Genomic DNA, 18,602 nt, shown 5'->3' with positions numbered 1-18,602 from the left:
TTTCTCCTATGTGTGTTCTCTGATGTACAATGAGATTTGACTTTTGAGAGAAAGTTTTTCTGCATGTGTTACATTCATAGGGCTTTTCCCCTGTATGTGATCTCTGATGTTTAGCAAGGTCTGATTTACGGTAAAAGATTTTTCCACATTCATTACATTGACAAGATTTCTCTCCTGTGTGAGCCCTGTGATGTACTGTGAGTGATGATTTGTGACTGAAGGATTTCCCACATTCACTGCATTCATAAGGTTTCTCCCCCGTGTGCTTTCTCTCATGTAAAATAAGTCCTGACTTCACACAGAAAGATTTTCCACATTCGTTACATTTATAGGGCTTTTCTTGTGTATGGGTTCTCTGATGTACAATGAGAGCTGACTTATGGCAGAAAGCTTTTCCACACTCATTACATTCATAGGGTTTCTCCCCTATGTGAATTCTCTGATGCTGAGTGAGTTGTGACTTCTGGCAGAAGGTTTTCCCACATTCATTACATTCATAGGGTTTCTCCCCTGTATGTGTTCTATTATGTTTAGTTAGGTATGATTTATTGTAAAAGATTTTTCCACATTCATGACATTCGTAGGGTTTCTCCCCTGTGTGTGTTCTATAATGTTGAGAGAGGGTTGACTTATGGCTAAAGAATTTCCCACATTCAGGACATGCAAAGGGTTTCTCACCTGTGTGCGTTCTCTGATGTACTGTTAGGTCTGACTTCAAGCAGAAGGTTTTCCCACATTCATAACATTCATAAGGTTTCAACCCTGTATGAATTATCTGATGCCTGGTGAGCACTGACTTGTGGTAGAAAGTTTTCCCACATGCATTACATTCATAAGGTTTATCTCCTATGTGAGTTCTCTGATGCTGTGTAAGATGTGACTTTTGACAAAAGGATTTCCCACACTCAAGACATTCAAAAGGTTTCTCACCTGTATGAGTTCTCTGGTGTACCGTAAGGTGCGAATTCATACAGAAGCATTTTCCACATTCATAACATTCATAGGGTTTCAGCCCTGTGTGTGTTCTCTGATGTTTAGTGAGATCAGATTTCTGGTAAAAAGTTTTCCCACACGTGTTACACTGATAGGGTTTCTCCCCTGTATGTGTTCTCTGGTGTAATGTGAGAGCTGACTTATGGCTAAAGGCTTTCTCACATTCATTGCATTCAAAAGGTTTCTCCCCTGTGTGTGATCTCTGATGTTTAGTGAGGTTTGACTTCTCCCAGAACATTTTTCCACATTCATTACATTGAAAGCGTTTCTCTCCTGTGTGCACCCTCTGATGTCGAGTGAGATGTGACTTCTCCCAGAAAGCTTTCCCACATTCATTACACTCAAAGTGTTTCTCTCCTTTATCACCTTTCTGAAGCTGTGACAGACACAATTTCCTCCTGAAATTATTCCCACTTTCACCACAATCATAGTGTTTCATAGGTACCCCATGATGTTTACAAAGGGTGGACTTCACACATAAGAACTTCTTACAATCACTAAATTCATAGTGATTGTCCTTTGATGGAGGTATCTGATGGAACAAGAGGGATGAACCATCACAGGAAGTTCTCCCAAATTCATTATATTCACAGTTATTCTCTTCTGCATTCTCTCTCTTCCGTGTATTGAATACTGCCTTTTCAAGGAGGGTTTCCTGACATATACTGTATTCAAAATTGTGCTCTAAAGTTTGAATCTTCTCATGCTGCAAAGTGTTCTCATGATGACTCAGAGTGTTCCTATTTTTCAAAACTTCATTTTTCTCTCGAGTATAAGTTTCATCATGCTTAATATTGAGTACCAACTTCCCAAAGGCATTAAATTCATCACACTTTTTTCCTAAATAGTTCATCTTACTGATAACCAATTGTGAATCAGTGTTGAAACTCATTCCACATGAGTCACACTGACAGAACATTTTTCTGGAAGGAAAAGAACTTACGTCCACGTTAAATGGTATTCCTATTACATTACCTTGTTCCTTAGTCAGCATTTCATTATTGATGAATACAACTTCCCACAAATGTTTAGATTGGTTTTCTTGGCTCCTCTCTTTCAGGTGATCAGCTGTCCAGACTTCTAGAAACAAGCAAAATTAATCTTACCATATAAATACCGAAACATTTCTTAGGGAATGAAATCTTTATACAAATGCCCTATGTTGTAGCTGACCTGGTTTTTTGGCCAATTTCCAGAGATGAACATAACTGCAAGTGCATATTTTTTGTATGTCATGGGTTTGGGGTGAAAAAACAAAAACAAAAACCAGAAACAAAGGGCCTAGGCCAGTGGAAAAACAGAGGGGAATTTAACTATTTGAATGTACACATCTAGTTTCTAATGTAAGAAGAATAATAGCAACTAGTTACATCTGCATTTCTCCATGCATCCCCCCAAGAACTATAAACATCAGCATAAGTGGAGCAAATAATATTATCTATAACAACCCATGACTTTAGCATAACTAGGAGATGGAGAATATTACTAATTTCAAATATCACTAAGCAACAGATATTCAAATATAGCAAAAAGTGACAGCCCATGCCTACAAAGAGAATCAGCCAGAGACTGTGGTGATCACATGGAATAGAGGAGACAGCCCAAAGAGGATGAAACACAAAACTACTCCCAGAAAGGGAAAGTTTCACTATGAGTGGGAAAATACTCAGAAGATGTCTGAGTTCACGCAGATTAAAGCTCAGGCTACTGGGAAGTCCAAGAGAAGAGACTTGGATTGTATGCAAACTAAAGAGGCAAAGGGTAATCAAACTCAGGAATGAAGTTGTAAAGAGGACAGAGTAATCACAGAAAATAAGACGAATTACAGTCTTATTAAAGACTTATTAAAAACATTCCTAATTAAGGAATCTGTGATGGACTAAACTGTGCCCCTCAAAAAATGTATAGGTTAAAACCCCAACCTCCAGTGTGACTGTATTTGAAGACGGGGACTTTAAGGAGATTAACTAAGGTTAAATGAGGGCATAAGGGTAAGAAACTAATACAACGGCATTGGTGTCCTTATAAGAAGAGGGGGAAACTGGAAAGCACACACATGAGCTCTCCTTCTCCCCCCACTCGCCACCCCCAACCACTGGTCACATGCACAGAGAAAAGGCTGTGTGAGGGCACCAGAAGAAAATGCCATTTGCAAGCCAAGGAGTGAGACCTCACCAGAAACCAACTCTGCTGGCACCTTGACTTTAGACTTCCAGCCTCCACAACTGTGAGAAAATTTATTTAAGCTACCCAGTCTGTTGCATTTTGTTACAGCAGCCTGAGTAAACTAAAATAGAGCTAAAGGGGAAACTACATTTGACTGAAACTTGAATAAACAGCATTGTAAAGGAGAATGAAACAAGAAAAAAGAGAAGCAGCAATAATTTTAAAAGAGTAAGAAAAAAGAAAATGGGATCAGAAAGTTCTGGATAAAGTTGGTCTACAATTAAATAAAATTATAATATAGTATATATATTACAGTCCTTAAAGAAGAAAAAAGAAAACAATGGAATAAATCTAATATTAAAAAGTATAATCTAAGAAAGCTGTCCAAAAATAAAAGACCTGATCCACATATTCAAAGGAACCATCATGAACCTGTTCAGCAACAGTTTTCTCTAAAATATATCTTAATAAAACTACTAGATGTTGAAACTGAAGAAAAAGTACTCTGGACAAAAATACCAAGTCTCAGCAAACTTTTACTTTGATAATGAGTCTTGAAATCAGGTAATACTATCCATGTAATTCAGCTTTTATTTTTCGAAATTTTAGTTATTCTGGTTCCCGTGTATTTCCACATAAGGTTTAGAATTATGTACTCAATTACTACAAGAAATCCTGCCAAATATTATTTTAAATCTATAAATCATTTTAACAACAAAACATGTCAGCAATATTGAGCTTTCTGACATAAGCAGGGAGTTCCACTTGTTTAGGTCTTCAATTTCTCTCTGCAGTGGATTGTTTCCAGTGTGGCCTTTCACATCTTTTGCCAGACATAGCTATTCAAAAAAATATTTTTGATACTATTGCAAATAGAACTTTCAAAAGTTTCAATTTCCAATTGATCATTGCTAATATATATAAGTAAAATTCATTTTTACATATTTTTCTCCTGCCACCTAGCTACACTTAATAATTCGTCATTCTTTTTCCCATATCTTGGGAGACTCCATTAGATTTCCTACATAGAAAATCATATCTTTTGTGAATAAAGACATTTCTATTTCTTTTCCACTCTAGTCTCCTTTCTTTTTCTTCCTTGGTTATACTAGGTAGTATATATTACACTATCAAGTATGAGTGGACATCCTTGTCATGTTCCTGATATTGAAAAGAAATCATACCGTTTTTCACAATTATATACAATGTCAATTGTACATTTTCTATAGATGACTTTTATCAGATTAAAGAAAGTTATCTTCTATTCTTCATTTGAGAGTTTTAATTAGAAATGGATGCTAAATTTTGTCAAATGTTTTCTCCGCTTATACTGAAATGGTCATATGGGTTTGACTTTTTTCCTATATTTTTCTTTTTAATACAGGGCAGAGATGACTACATAATTGATGGGGCCAGTGGAAAATAAAAATGTGAGGTTACTCAGAATGTATAAAAAGAAGTATAGTAAAAAGTAAAATAAATTATGTTTTTTTCTTTTAATATATTTTATTACTTGTAAAATACAGGTATAATAGTAATACAAAACAACATAAATTTACAATCACAAAAAAGTTTTGTTGTAATAACTTTAAATAATACAATAATTACTAATAGTTTGTTAATATATCTTGACTGATCATTAGATTTTCTGGCACTCTTTTCGCAAATTCATTTATTAAGTCATCAAAATTTATATTTTTAGCAACTTCATTTTCAATATATAATTGAAAGTAATATATATTCTTGGCAAATGCAAGATAAATAATTTTTGCTATTTTTTATTTGAGAAGGTTGATTTTTTCAGCTGATGTAATCATTAGGGACCTGTTGGTTCTTTATACGTTGTGGCAATATGGGCTAAATTTCTGATTTCTGATACATTATTATACAATAAAAGTTAAAAAAGTACAAGTTTTGGTAAATATAGACAAAGACTGGAGTAGCAGCTCTCTGAAATTCTTCGTGAACATTAGTTTTGTACAAAACTGAATTCAATTTTACATGTAAATTTATACAATGGCATTTTAATGTTTCCTCTGACATTTCCCACATCTTGTATAAGAAACCAAAAATAGCTTCATGATTTGCATATAATTGGAAACACCTGTTTATGCAGTGTATTGCTGTATTTTCAAATGCAAAAAAAAGCCTATTTTTAAAACTGATTTGTTTCAACCAAAATTTCATACGAAAATAATGTTCTCTCCCATCAAATGAAATTCCTATTTCCAAGCCCGTGGATATTTGCTTTGCAATGTTGCAGCAGTTCTTAAGACCAGAGAATCTGCACTCCAAAGAATTCTAGTAACTGCCTAGTGTCCCTTAACACAATGTCCACAAGTATGCTTTTATTTTCTAATACTTTACTGACAATGATGACTGCTTCAAAGCTGGAGGTTACTGTCCCAGTACTCAGCCCAGAAAATTAGTATTTCCTAAGAATGTCAGAGGGACAGACTTAGGGGAGAGACAAGCAAGCCAGCCTCACACTGTGGGTCCTCTTTGGGGTGCAACTGTTTGTGAGTTTGCTGCTGCTGCAACCAGTGCAGACAAAGGTCATTGCCTTGGCCACCTGCACACAATTCCAGGACACTCCCAGGCCATACTACACAGACCAACAGCTTAGTAGGGCACTGCCTCTCAAGTATCCTGTCTACTTGCACACATAGTCCAGTGTCCATCAAACTTCACATACAAATCACAAGTTCAAAAATAAAACTGTGAAGAACTTCAAGATGGCAACAGCAGGGCACTAAGCGAAGTACAGGATCCCTTCTTACAAGAGTGCAGCAACATGTGACTGCACAAGTTACCCTAACCATGAAGTTGGCTTAGACACAGGGAATTATACTGACTGCTTTTCAAATGATGAAAAAGCGTGCCAGGGATTAACCACACTTGGTCATGAGGTATTAATAACCTTGTTATATACCACTGGTTTCCAATCCCTAGAGTTTTTGAATTTATGTTCATGAAGGACACAGGTCTACAGCTTTCTTTCCTTGCAATGTCTCTGTCTGGTTTTGTTATTAGGGCAATGCTGGACTCAAAGAATGATTTAGGAAGTATTCCCTCTTCTTGAATTTTCTGGAGAAGTCTGTATAGAATTGGTACTATTAATTGTTTGCTGGAATTCACTACTGAAGCATCTGGGGACCTTTGTGGAAAGGTTATCTATTTGTTTTGGAGTAAGCAGTAGTAGCTGTTTATTTGGAGTAAACTGTTCATTTCACCAAAATCATCAAATTGATAACTTACAGGTATAGTATTCCTTCACTTCCTTCATAATATCTATAGAATTTCAATGATACATCATTCTTATTTTTGATATTGATAACCTGTTCCACCTAGAAGTTTATCCATTTTATCGATCTTAATGAAACAGCTTTTGATTTCACTGATCTTCTCAATTGTTTTTCTGTTTTTACAGATTATATTGTTCTCCATTTTGTTTCTTATTTCTTTTCTTCTACTACTATATGGATTTGTCTTCATTTCTACATTCTCAAAGTGCAAGTAGCTGAGACCATTGATTTAGACCTTTCTTCTTATTCAACACAAGTTAAACTTCATAATATGTTTAATATATATTACACATAATACATTATATCCCATATATGATAAACTTCATATATGCATTTACATATTGTGGAAACTTCATATATGCATTTACAGATAGTGGATATATACGCACATAATACAAGCACACACTGCTTATTTGTGTTGCACAAGAAAGATCTCAAATTAATGATCTCAGGTGCTTCCACCTTAAAAAGTTAGAAAAAAGTAAATTGAACTCAAAAGTAAGTAGAAAAAAGGAGTAAGGATCAAAATGGAAAACAATGAAATCAATGAGTATTATATGTATTTTATATTTCCTATATCTAAATTTCTTACAAGTAAATTTCCCATAAATTCTGTTTTCATTAACCCAAAGTTCAAAATACTTTCTAATTTTCTCTTCTAACTCTTCTTTGAGGCATCCATTATGTAGACGTATATTCAGTTTCCAACTATTAGGGATTTTTTAGATACTTCTGTTACTAATTTTTAATTTAACTAAATTTAAACCACTTATGGTGGGAGAAAATATATGACTTCAATCCTTTTACATTTATTAAGGTTTGTTTTATAATCAAGAATGTGATTTACCCTTGTAAATATATTCATTCATCTGCCCTTGGAAAGAATGTATATTCCACTGTTTTATTTGGGGAGGAGGGTGCAGAAGATATTTTATAAATGTCAAGTTATTTAGGGTTAAGTCTATTATATCTTTGCTCCTTTTTCATTTCCTGTTTTATCAATTATTAAAAGGATGCTAAAACCTCTGATTATAACTGTGGATCTATTTATCCTTCCACGTCTATCAGATTTTGCTTCAAATATTTTGCAAATCTGTAACTAACCTGAGTTTAGGATTGTTAAATCCTCTTGATAGACTGATCTCTATCAATAGGAAAAAAACTTTATCACTGGTATTCCTGGCTCTGAAAGCTACTTCATCTGGCTGTCAGAGCACTGCAGCCTTGTGAATAATTTTACCATTCTATATCTTTTCCCATTCTTTTTGTTTATCTATTTGTCTCTGAATCTAACATGTTGCCTTTATAGGCAGCATGACTGGATCTTATTTTTATTTATCTTATCCAGAAATCTCTGCTTTTAAATGGGGTGTTTTAGACCATTTATATTTTCTGTGATCATCAATGTTTATAAAACCTTTAGTCAGTGTACTTTTCAGTAATAGTACATATATGAATCTTCCAATAGTATATACTTTACTTCCTTTTCATAGCCTTTTTAGACTGTGATTGTCATATATTTTAAATATGTTATAAACCCCACAATACATTTGATGTTATTTTTGTACAAAGTCAGTATCTTTTAGAGATTTACATAAAGAAAAATATCTTGTATACATATCCAAGTAGTCAACATTTCCTGTTCTTCATCCCCCTGGGTAGATCCAGATTTCCATCAGACATCAGAACACCTCTTGTGGTGCAGGTCTGCTGGAGAGGAAATCTTTCAGCTTTGTTTACCTGGAACGTCCTTATTTCTTCACTGTTTCTCATAGCTATTTTTACCAAGTATACAACTCTACACTGAGTTTTTTTGCTTTTAAAACTAAAATTAATGTTCTACTATTTTCTCTGTTGCCTCATTTAAGGAGAAATCTGCTATCATCCTTACCTTTGTTCCTCCATAAAACATGTCCTTTATCTCTGGCTGCTTTGAGGATTTCATTTTAACACTGATTTAGAGCATTCATGAGGCTTGGTGTAGTTTTCTTCATGCCTCCTGTGCTCAGGGTTTGATGAGCTTCTTAGATTGGTAGGTTCCCATCACATTTGGAAATTTTTTAATCATTCTTAAAATATTGTTTTCTGTTCTTTTCCCACTTTCCTTTTAGAGACTCCAATTCCATGTGTGTTAGAGACTACTTGAAATTCTCCTAAAGCTCACAGGGGCTTGCTTTTATTTTTTGAGATAGAGTCTCATTCTGTCGCCAGGCTGGAGTGCAGCAGTGCAATCTCGGCTCACTGCAGCCTCCGCCTCCCATCTTCAAGTGATTCTCCTGCCTCAGCCTCCCGAGTAGCTGGGACTACAGGCACCTGCCACCATGCCCGGCTAATTCTTGTATTTTTAGTACAGATGGGGTTTCACCACGTTGGTCAAGATAGTCTCGATCTCTAGACCTCGTGATCGACCCGCCTTGGCCTCCCAAAGTTTTGGGATTACAGGCATGAGCCACTGCACCCGGCACAAGGGCTTGCTTATTTTTCAAATATGCTTTTTCTCTGTTTCATTTGGATGGCTTCTATTACTATGTGTTCAAGTTCCCTAAACTTTTTCTTCGGTAATGTTTAAACTGCCATCAGTTCTTGCCCTATGTGTTACTCTTTTTTCAGAAGCGGGGAGACAGGGTCTCACTCCGTCACCCAGGCTGCAGTGCAGAAGTGCAATCTCGGCTCACTGAAACATCCACCTCCCAGGCTCAAGTGATCCTCCCACCTCAGGCTCCCAAGTAGCTAGGACCACCACAGGCATGTACCACCACACCCAGCTAATTTTTTTGTTGTTGCATTTTTGCTACAGACGAGGTTTCACCATGTTGCCCAGGCTGGTCTCAAATTCCTGAGCTCAGGAGATCCACCTGCCTTGGCCTCCCAAAGTGCAGGGATTACAGGTGTGAGACACCAAAGGCTGGCCATGTGTTTTTCATCTCAAGCATTATAGTTTTCATTTCATTTCTAGAAATCTGACTTCTATCTTTTCTGTTATACTGAATTTTGATTTGGGTTCTTTTTTTAAATCTTCCATGTCTCTACTTAAGTTTTAGAACATATGGAACCCAATTATAATACTGTTTTCAATGAACTTGTCAGTTAATTCTACTATCTATGGCAATTCTGAGTCCATTTCAATTTCCTGGTTAGTCTCTTTGAGAAAGCTCATGTTTTCTCATATGTCTGTAAGTCTGGTAATATTTCAATGGATGGAAGACTGAGAGTTTTACTTGGTTGGATGCTGGGTACTTTTGGCTTCCAATAAGTATTTTTGTGCTTTGCTCTAGGATGCACTTAAGTCTCTTGGAAACAATGTGTCACTTTCAGGTCTTGCTTTTATGATTTGTTAGGCAAATCTGAAGCAGTGCTCAGTTTGGGGAACATTACTCCTCACCACGGAGAAAAGATCTTTCTGAACACTCTACCCAATACTCTGAATTATGAGTTATTCCACTCTGGCTGGCAGGATCAGTCCTTTTCCAGGCCCTATGTGAGTACTGTGTACTGTTTCCTCTGATTCTTTTCAAAAGTTATTTCACTCATTTCCTCATATACATGAGCTGATTAGTACTTTGCTGAACATTCATGGAGGCCCCTTTACAGATCTCCAGACCTCTCTCTGTGTGCATCTATCTCTTGCAAGCCAACAGCACCTCTCAATCCCCACAGCTTCAAGTTCTAAGAAAGAACTGCCAAAAGGCCTTGAGCCAGCTTCCTCCACCACCCCAATGAAAATATCCAGCCCAGTCATGGCAGTCTGAGAAGAGTGGAGTACAATGCCCACCTAGCTCATTGAGAACAGATTCCAAAATAAACCAAGAAGACCAGAGACTACTGCCCCAACCCAGATCCCTGATCATTAAGTACAGTGTCATCCATCATAGAAAAGCAAAACACTGCTGTAGCCTCCAGATCCCAAATAATGGAGCAGGACTCTCACCTAGGGCCAGCTGTCAGGACAGGACAGAGAGTTCCAAAACTCTCCTCCAGAAAACTCACTTTGTTCAGAACAGAGTGTGGGTGAGTGCAAGCCTGAGGTCACCCTCAAAAAGGATGGAAATTCAATGATAACCAATTAAGAAGAGGGTGGCAGTTCTATGACAGAAACAAGCTAAACTACAGACCAACTGAAAGTTTACTGGAGAGAGCAAGGGAAAGAGATGGCTAAGAAGAGACATCCAGGGCAATTAGATGTGTTCCTATCTACCAGAGACACTCACACAAATGCATACACAGATTCTCCACAGTAATGATTTTTAAATTTATGTTTTCTAGGAGGTGACTTTCAGAATGGCAACATAAAAAGCAAACTCAAAGCCTCAAAGACAACCCTCTAGAAAGAACCCAAATTTAACAAGAGCAAACTAAGAGCAACATATGGTCCAGGACAGTGTTGAAAACAACAGAGCAGTATGTCAGCAATCAGTAGAGGCTATCAGCAAAGTGTAACACCAACAGAGGCAGACAGGCTAACACAGCCATCACAGAAAGAGACACTCAAAGACAGCACTGTTAACACCACTGCCATCCTAAAGACAGTGTGTATTTCTAAGGAGGAGCCCTCTGACAAGCAATATCAGTGAGAACCCAATGGGAGTGAAAAAGCTTCTCTCAAATAGTACAGTCAAGTCACCTAATAAGAAACAACAACAAGCCTAGAGAGAATAGAAGAACCACTATCTAGAGAAAGCACAAAGTATTGTCTAAAATGTCTATTCTTCAACAAAAAAATTACAAGACATACAAACAAATGGGAGACTGTCACCTATATACAGGAAAAACAGTAGGCAATAGCAACTGCCCTTGAGAAGATCTGGATATCAGACTTAGCTGACCTCAAAGCAGCTATTATAAATATGTTCAGTCCAGGCACAGTGGCTCACACCTGTAATCCCAGTACTTTGGGAGGTCGAGGCAGGAGGTCACCTGAGGTCAGGAGTTCAAGACCAACCTGGCCAACATGGTGAAACCCTGTCTCTACTAAAAATACAAAAATCAGCTGGGTGTAGTAGCAGGCACTTGTAATCCCAGTTACTCTGGAGGCTGAGGTAAGAGAATGGCTTCCTGGGAGGCAGAGGTTGCAGTGAGCTGAGATCATGCCTCTGAACTCCAGCCTGGGAGACAGAGCGAGACCACATCAAAATAAAAAATAAAAATAAAAATGAAAACAAATATGCTCACAAAGAAACACTACTCAGAAAAGGGAGGTATGATGATGCCTCATCAAACAGAAAAATATCAGTAAGAAGACAGAAAAGAATACAATGAAAATTCTGGATTCAAATATTATAACTGCAATGGAAAACTCACTAGAATGACTCACCAAAAGATTGGGCTGGGCGGGGTGGCTCACGCATGTAATCCCAGCACTTTGGGAGGCCGAGGCAGGCAAATCACCTGAGGTCAGGAGTTCGAGACCAGCCTAACCAACATGGTGAAACCCCGTCTCTACTAAAAATACAAAAAAAATGAGCATGGTAGCTCACGTGCCTGTAATCCCAGCTACTCTGGAGGCTGAGGCAAGAGAATTGCTTGAACCCAGGAGGCGGAGGTTATAGTGAGCCAAGATAGTGCCACTGCACTGCAGCCTGGGCAAAAAGGGCAAAACTTCATCTCAAAAAAGAAAAAAATAGAAAAAAAGGTTGTAGCTGGCAAAATAATCAGTAAACTTGAAGATGGCTCAATAGAGATTAAGTAATCTAAAGAACAGAGAGAAATAAGAGTGATGAAAAATGAAGAAGCCCTCAAAAAAATGAGGAACGCCATTAACTACACCAATATATTCATAACAGAAGTACCAGAAGGAGTGGAGAAATATCAAGTAGCAGAAAAAATATTCAAACAAATGAATGGCTATGCTCACTTTGTAACACATATACTAAAACTGGAACAATACCAAGAAGATTAGCATAGCAGCTACACAAGAATGACACACAAGTTCGTGAAGTTTTCCATTATTTAAAAAAAAAAAAAAAAGACGCCAAAAACTTGCAAATCTGTTGATGAAGAGAAAATCTTGAAAGCATCAAGAGAAATACAATTCCTCGCATGCAAGGGAATGTCCTAAGATTAACATATGGCTTCTCATCAGAGGCAGTAGAGGCCAGAAGGAGGCAGGATGACATATTCAGTGTACCGAAAAAAAATTTTTTTTAATAACCTGTCCCCTAAAATAGCAGAACTATTTGCAAAACGGAGGGTGAAAATTTAAAATCCTCAAATTAAAAAACAAATAGAAACCAAAAAAACTTGAGAATCGACTGCTAGTAGACTAACCATAAAAGAAAGAAAAGAAGTTCTTTAGGGTGAAAACAAGTGATTCCAAACACTAGTTCAAATCCACAATTATTGTGGGTAAAGGCAATGATACGAGAGAGTAAAAAAGGCACATTTTTCTTTCTTTTCCTACCCAATTTAATAAGCAAATATGTATAAGTCAATGTTTATAACTGCATTGTTGGACCTATAACATATAGAAATGCAATATATTTAACAATAAGGCAGGCCGGGCACAGTGGCTCACGCCAGTAATCCCAACACTTTGAGAGGCTGAAGCAGGAGATCAGTTAAGCCTAGGAGTTCAAGATCAGCTTAGGCAACATACTGAGACCCCATCTCTAAAAAATAAAATTGGTTTAATTAGCCGGGCATAGTGGCACACACGTATAGTCTCAGCTACTCAGGAGGCTGAGTTGGGAGTATTGTTTGAGTCCAGGAGGCTGAGGCTGCAATGAGCTGCGATCCTACCACTGCACTCTAGCCTCACAATGACTCAGAGAGACTCTGTTTCAAAAATAAATAAATACATTTATAAACAAGGAAACAAATAATAAAGCAAAAAAAAAAAAAAAAGAATAAAGCAAAAAAATAAACAGAGTGGCTGGGTGTGGTGGCTCACGCCTGTAATCTCAGCACTTTAGGAGGCCCAGGTAGGCAGATCACCTGTGGTCAGGAGTTAGAGACCAGACCGGCTAACATGGCAAAACCATGTCTCTACTGAAAACACAAAAATTAGCTGGGTGTGTTGGCGCATGCCCGTAATCCCAGCTACTCGGGAGGCTGAGACAGGAGAATCGCTTGAACCCAGTAGACGGAGGTTACAGTGAGCCCAGATCATGCCACTGCACTCCAGTCTGGGCAACAAAGCGAGGCTCCATCTCAGGGGGAAAAAAAAAAAACAGACAGAGGAACAAATCTGTGCTAGAGTAAGGAAATTACCCTAGATGGTAACTCAGAATCCACACAAACAAATGAATTAAAGCAGAAATGATGAATAAGAAGGTTAGTATAACAAACTCTATGAATAGATACTCCCTATCTTTCTTTCAGCTTCTTTAAAAGGCATCAACACATGAACACAGGGAAGGGAACAACACACACTGGGGCCTGTTGAGCGGTTGGGGGCGAGGGGAGGAAACTTAAGAGGATGGGTCAACCACCATGGCACACATATATCTATGCAACAAACCTCCACGTCCTGCACATGTATCACAGAACTTAAAGTTTAAAAAGAAAAAAAAAAAGACATCAAATGACATAAAGTAACAATTACAGGTTGAGTATCCTTTATCTGAAATGCTTGGCATCAAAAGTGTTTCTGACTTTGGATTTTTTCCAAATTTTGGAATGTTTACATTATACTTACTGGTTGAGCTTCCCAAATCTAGAAATCTAAAATCTGAATTACTCCAATAAGCATTTCCTTTGAGCATGTTGAGCATGCTGGCACTCAGTTTCAGATTTTGGAGCATTTGAGATTTTCGGATTTGGGATGCTCAGCCTGTATAACAATATATTGTTGGATTTTAAATATATATATGTACTACATATAAAAATAACAAATGGAGAAGAGGAAATAGAGCTATATATAAGTACTGTTTCTGTATTTTACTAGAGTTAAGGTAGTAGAAATCTGAAGTAGATTTTGATAAGGTAAGATTTATTAGGTAAGTTCTAGAACAACCACCACTACGTAAATAAATGTTCAAAGGGACACAGTAATTTTAAAAATTAAAACTTTATACTAAAATATATTCATTTCATGTTATGTACACATAAACATACAGAGTGGAATGAGAGACACTGGAGACTTGGAGGGGTGAGGAGGAGGGTGAAGGATAAGAAATTACTTGATGGCTGCAATGTATACTATTCTGCTGATGGCCACACTAAAAGCCCAGACTTCACCTCTATGTGACATGTCTGGGTAACAAAACTGCACTTGAACTCTCAAAACCTATAAAAATAATAAAATAAAATATACTCATGTCATGTAAAAGAAAGCAGAAAAGGAATAGAGTATCAAAAAAGTACAAGACTGAAAACAAAAATGGCAGAAGTAAATCCAACTACAGATGCTCCTTGACTTACAATCAAGTTACAACCTGATAATAGTCAAATTAGTTGAAAATACTGTTTTTCCACTTAAAATGGGAATACATTCTAGTAAAGTTAGAAAAAATATAAGTTGAACCTTCGTAAATCCTGAAGATACAAAGGGGTTTCAACCCAATAAACTCATTGAAAAGTTAAAAAAATCATAAGTCAAACCACTGTAAGTCAGGAACCATCTGTATAGCAATAACAACAGGAAAAAGGGAATGATTTGAAAATCCAATCAAAAAGCAATAATTCTCAGGTTGTCGAAAGTGTGAAAATCCAAACATATGCTGTCTATAAGAGACTGAAAATTTGAAAACAGAAAAAGATATATCAGGCACATGGCACCTGTAAGGCTGGAGTAGCTATCCTAATATCACACAAAATACACTTCAATACAAAAATTTTACTAGGGATAAAGAGAGGAATTTTATTAATATAACAATAAAAGGGTCAATCAATAAAGAAGACATAACAATTCTAAGCATATGAACTACTAACAGAGCCTCAAAGCATGTGTAGCAAAAACTGACAGAATTAAAAGAAAAAATACACAAGTCTACGATACTAACTGCAAACTGTAATATCCCATTTTCAATAATAGTTAGGACAACTGGGCACAATATAAACATGCAAACAGAAAATACAGAGGACACTCTAAAGCAAACCAGATCTATGAGATGTAGACAGAACATTCCACTCAAAAACAATGGAGTAAGGTATTCTTCAAAAGTACACATGAAACATTCCGCAGAATAAATTTAAAACAATTCTCTGACCACAGTGGAAATTACAAATCAGTAAGACAAAGGAATTTTGAGAATGCACAAATGTGCACAAATTATATAACACATTCCAAAGTTTAAAAAAAAAAGAGTCAAGCAATAAGAAGGGAAATTTTAAAAAATGCTTTAAGATAAAAATGAAGACATACTCAAGCTTATGGAACACAAATAAAGCAATGCTTAGAGAGAGATTTGTATCTGTAATAACCATATTAAAAAAGATCTCAAATCAATAATTTTCCACCTTAAAACACTGGATAGGAGCAGCAATACAAACCCAAAGCAAGCAGAAGGCAGGAAAGCATAAAGATTATAGAGTAAAAATTAATGAATTAGAGAACAGAAAAACAATAGCTGATTCCTGGAAAAGATCAACAAAATATACAAACCTATAACTAGACTGACATTGAAAAAAAAAAAAAAGAAGATTCAAATTACTAAACGTAGAGATTAACGATGTATTTATTACTAGTACTCTTACAGAACTAAAAATAATTACAAAGAATGGTAGGAACAATGTATGCCAACAAATTAACTTCAACAAAATGGAAATATCCATAAAACAAAAACGACTAAAACCAACTCAAGAAGAAAAAGAAAAATCTGAAATGACCTATGCAAGTAAAAAGAGTGAAGTTGTAAATTTAAAACTCCTCATTACAGGTGGGATGCAGTGGCTCATGCCTGTAATCCCACCACTTTGGGAGGCCAAGGCAGGCGGATCACTTGAACTCAGGAGTTTTGAGATCAGCCCAGGCAACATGGTGAAACCCCATCTCTCCAAAAAAACATACAAAAAATTAGCTGGGTGTGGTGGCACATGCCTGTAGTCCCAGCTACTTGGGAGGCTGAAGTGGGAAAATTGCCTGCGCCTGGGAAGTCAGGCTGCAGTGAGCCATGACTGCACCACTGTACTCCAGCCTGGGCAATATAGTGAGACCCTGTCTCAAGACAAAAAACAGACAAGAAAACTTCCCACTACAAAAACAAAAACAAAACACAGATCCATATGGGTTCAATGGAGAATTTTATCAAACATTTAAAAAGAATTATCAATTACTCAAAAACTCCAAAAAAATAAGAAGAAACACTTGCCAGCTCATTCTATGATCCCAATACTACCCTGGTACCAAAATCAGACATGAAAAAAACTACAGATCCATGTGTCATGATTACAGATCTATAAATCCTCAACAAAATACTAGCAAATTTCGTATAATAGTATATAAAAAGGATTACATACAGTGATCAAGTGGGATTTATCCTAGTAATGCAAGTTTGGTTTATCATTTGAAAATCAATTAATACACCACGTTAAGTAGAAAAGAAACAATAACCACATGATCATCTCGGTATAGAGAAAAAGCATTTAACCCAATCCAATGCCCATCTTCTCTATAAAAACAATCAGCAAACCAGGAATAGAGTTAAACTTCCTCAGCCTGATTAAAGGCATCTACAAAAAGTCCACCACTAACATCACACTAAATAATGAAAGGTACAATGATTTTACTCTAAGAACAAAAAAAAGACAAGAATGTCCTCTTGCTGGTTACACATCACACAGGAGATTCTAGTCAAGAAAAGCAAGGGGAATGGGAATTCAGATTGAAAAAAAAAAAAGTGAAACTATCTGTATTTGCAGTTGACTCCTTGTGCATATAGAAAATCTTAAAGAATCTGCTAAAACAATATTAAAACTAATAAAAGAGTTCAACAATGTTGCAGGGTGCAAGTTCACTAACAACAAACAAATCATAAATAAAATTTTAAACAGAATTCTGGCGGGGCATAATGGCTCAAGCCTGTAATCCCAGCACTTTGGGATGCCAAGGTGGGTGGATCACCTGACGTCAGGTGGTTGAGACCAGCCTGGCTAACATGGTGAAACCCCATCTCTACTAAAAATACAAAAAAGTTAGCCAGGCATGGTGGCATGTGCCTATAGTCCCAGCTACTTGGGAGGCTGAGACAGCAGAACTGCTTGAATCCCAGAAGCAGAGGTTGCAGTGAGCCGAGATCGTGACAATGAACTCCACCCTGGGCAGTAAGAGCAAAACTCTGTCTCAAAAAATTAACAAATAAACAAACAAACAAATAAATAAATAAATTCCATTTATAATAGCATCAAAAAGAATAAAATACTTATAACTGTAATCAAAGAAATACAGAGCTTATAGTCTGAAAACCACAAAACAATGATGGAAGAAATTAAAGACAGCCTAAGTAAATGGAAAGGCACTGAATAGTGTTCATATGGTTAAGATGGCAATAACTGCCAAATTAATATCTAAATTCAACATAATCCCTACCAAAATCCTATCTGCCTTTTTGAAGAAACTAACAAGCTGGTCTAAAATTTCATGTGGAAATTTAGGGAACTGAATATAATCACAATTATCTTAAAAAAAAAAAAAATAGGAAGAAGACATACACTTCTCAATTTGAAAATTTGCTACAAAATTACAATAATCAAGATGGTATGATACTGGCATAGAGGTAAATGTGAAATAAAATTGAGAATTCATAAATAAACACTACTATATATTATGTTCAGTTAGTTTTCAACAATGATGCCAAGACAAGACAATTTAATGTTGAAAAATCACCTTTTCGGCTGGGCGTGGTAGCTCATGCCTGAATCCTAGCACGTTGGGAGGGTGAGGCGAGCAGATCACAAGGTCAGGAGTTTGAGACCAGCCTGGCCAATATGGTGAAACCCCATCTCTACTAAAAATACAAAAAAATTGGCCAAGCGTGGTGGTGCATGCCTGTAATCCCAGCTACTCAGGAGGCAGAGGCAGGAGAATTGCTTGAACCTAGAGGATGGAGGTTGCAGTGAGCCAAGATCACGCCACTGCACTCTAGCCTGGCCAACAGAGTGACATTTTGTCTCCAAAAAAAAAAAAAAGAAAAAGAAAAATCACCTTTTCAAGACATGATGCTGAGACAACTGAATATTTGTATGCAAAACAATCAAAATTAT

At 36.7% G+C, this 18,602-nt stretch overlaps 1 protein-coding gene and 1 non-coding gene across 2 annotated transcripts in view; one reads left to right on the top strand and one right to left on the bottom strand.

Annotated features, from left to right (window-relative positions):
• The window catches only part of LOC103215734 (uncharacterized), a 48,216-nt gene that overhangs the window by 2,941 nt on the left and 26,673 nt on the right, over positions 1-18,602 (bottom strand). Inside the window, 1 exon segment of the mRNA XM_007962394.3 lies at positions 2-2,073. Within this exon segment, the coding sequence (XP_007960585.2) occupies positions 2-2,073 (2,072 nt within the window).
• LOC119620596 (U6 spliceosomal RNA) lies at positions 12,308-12,413 on the top strand. Its single transcript, XR_005237086.1, has one exon. It is a non-coding gene; the product is annotated as a U6 spliceosomal RNA (small nuclear RNA).

Source organism: Chlorocebus sabaeus, chromosome 9, assembly GCF_047675955.1.
Source record: "Chlorocebus sabaeus isolate Y175 chromosome 9, mChlSab1.0.hap1, whole genome shotgun sequence".
In the NCBI taxonomy this organism is placed as follows: Eukaryota; Metazoa; Chordata; class Mammalia; order Primates; family Cercopithecidae; genus Chlorocebus; species Chlorocebus sabaeus.
Note: the sequence above shows the minus strand (reverse complement) of the source record. Positions and strands in the feature narration are given on the sequence as shown.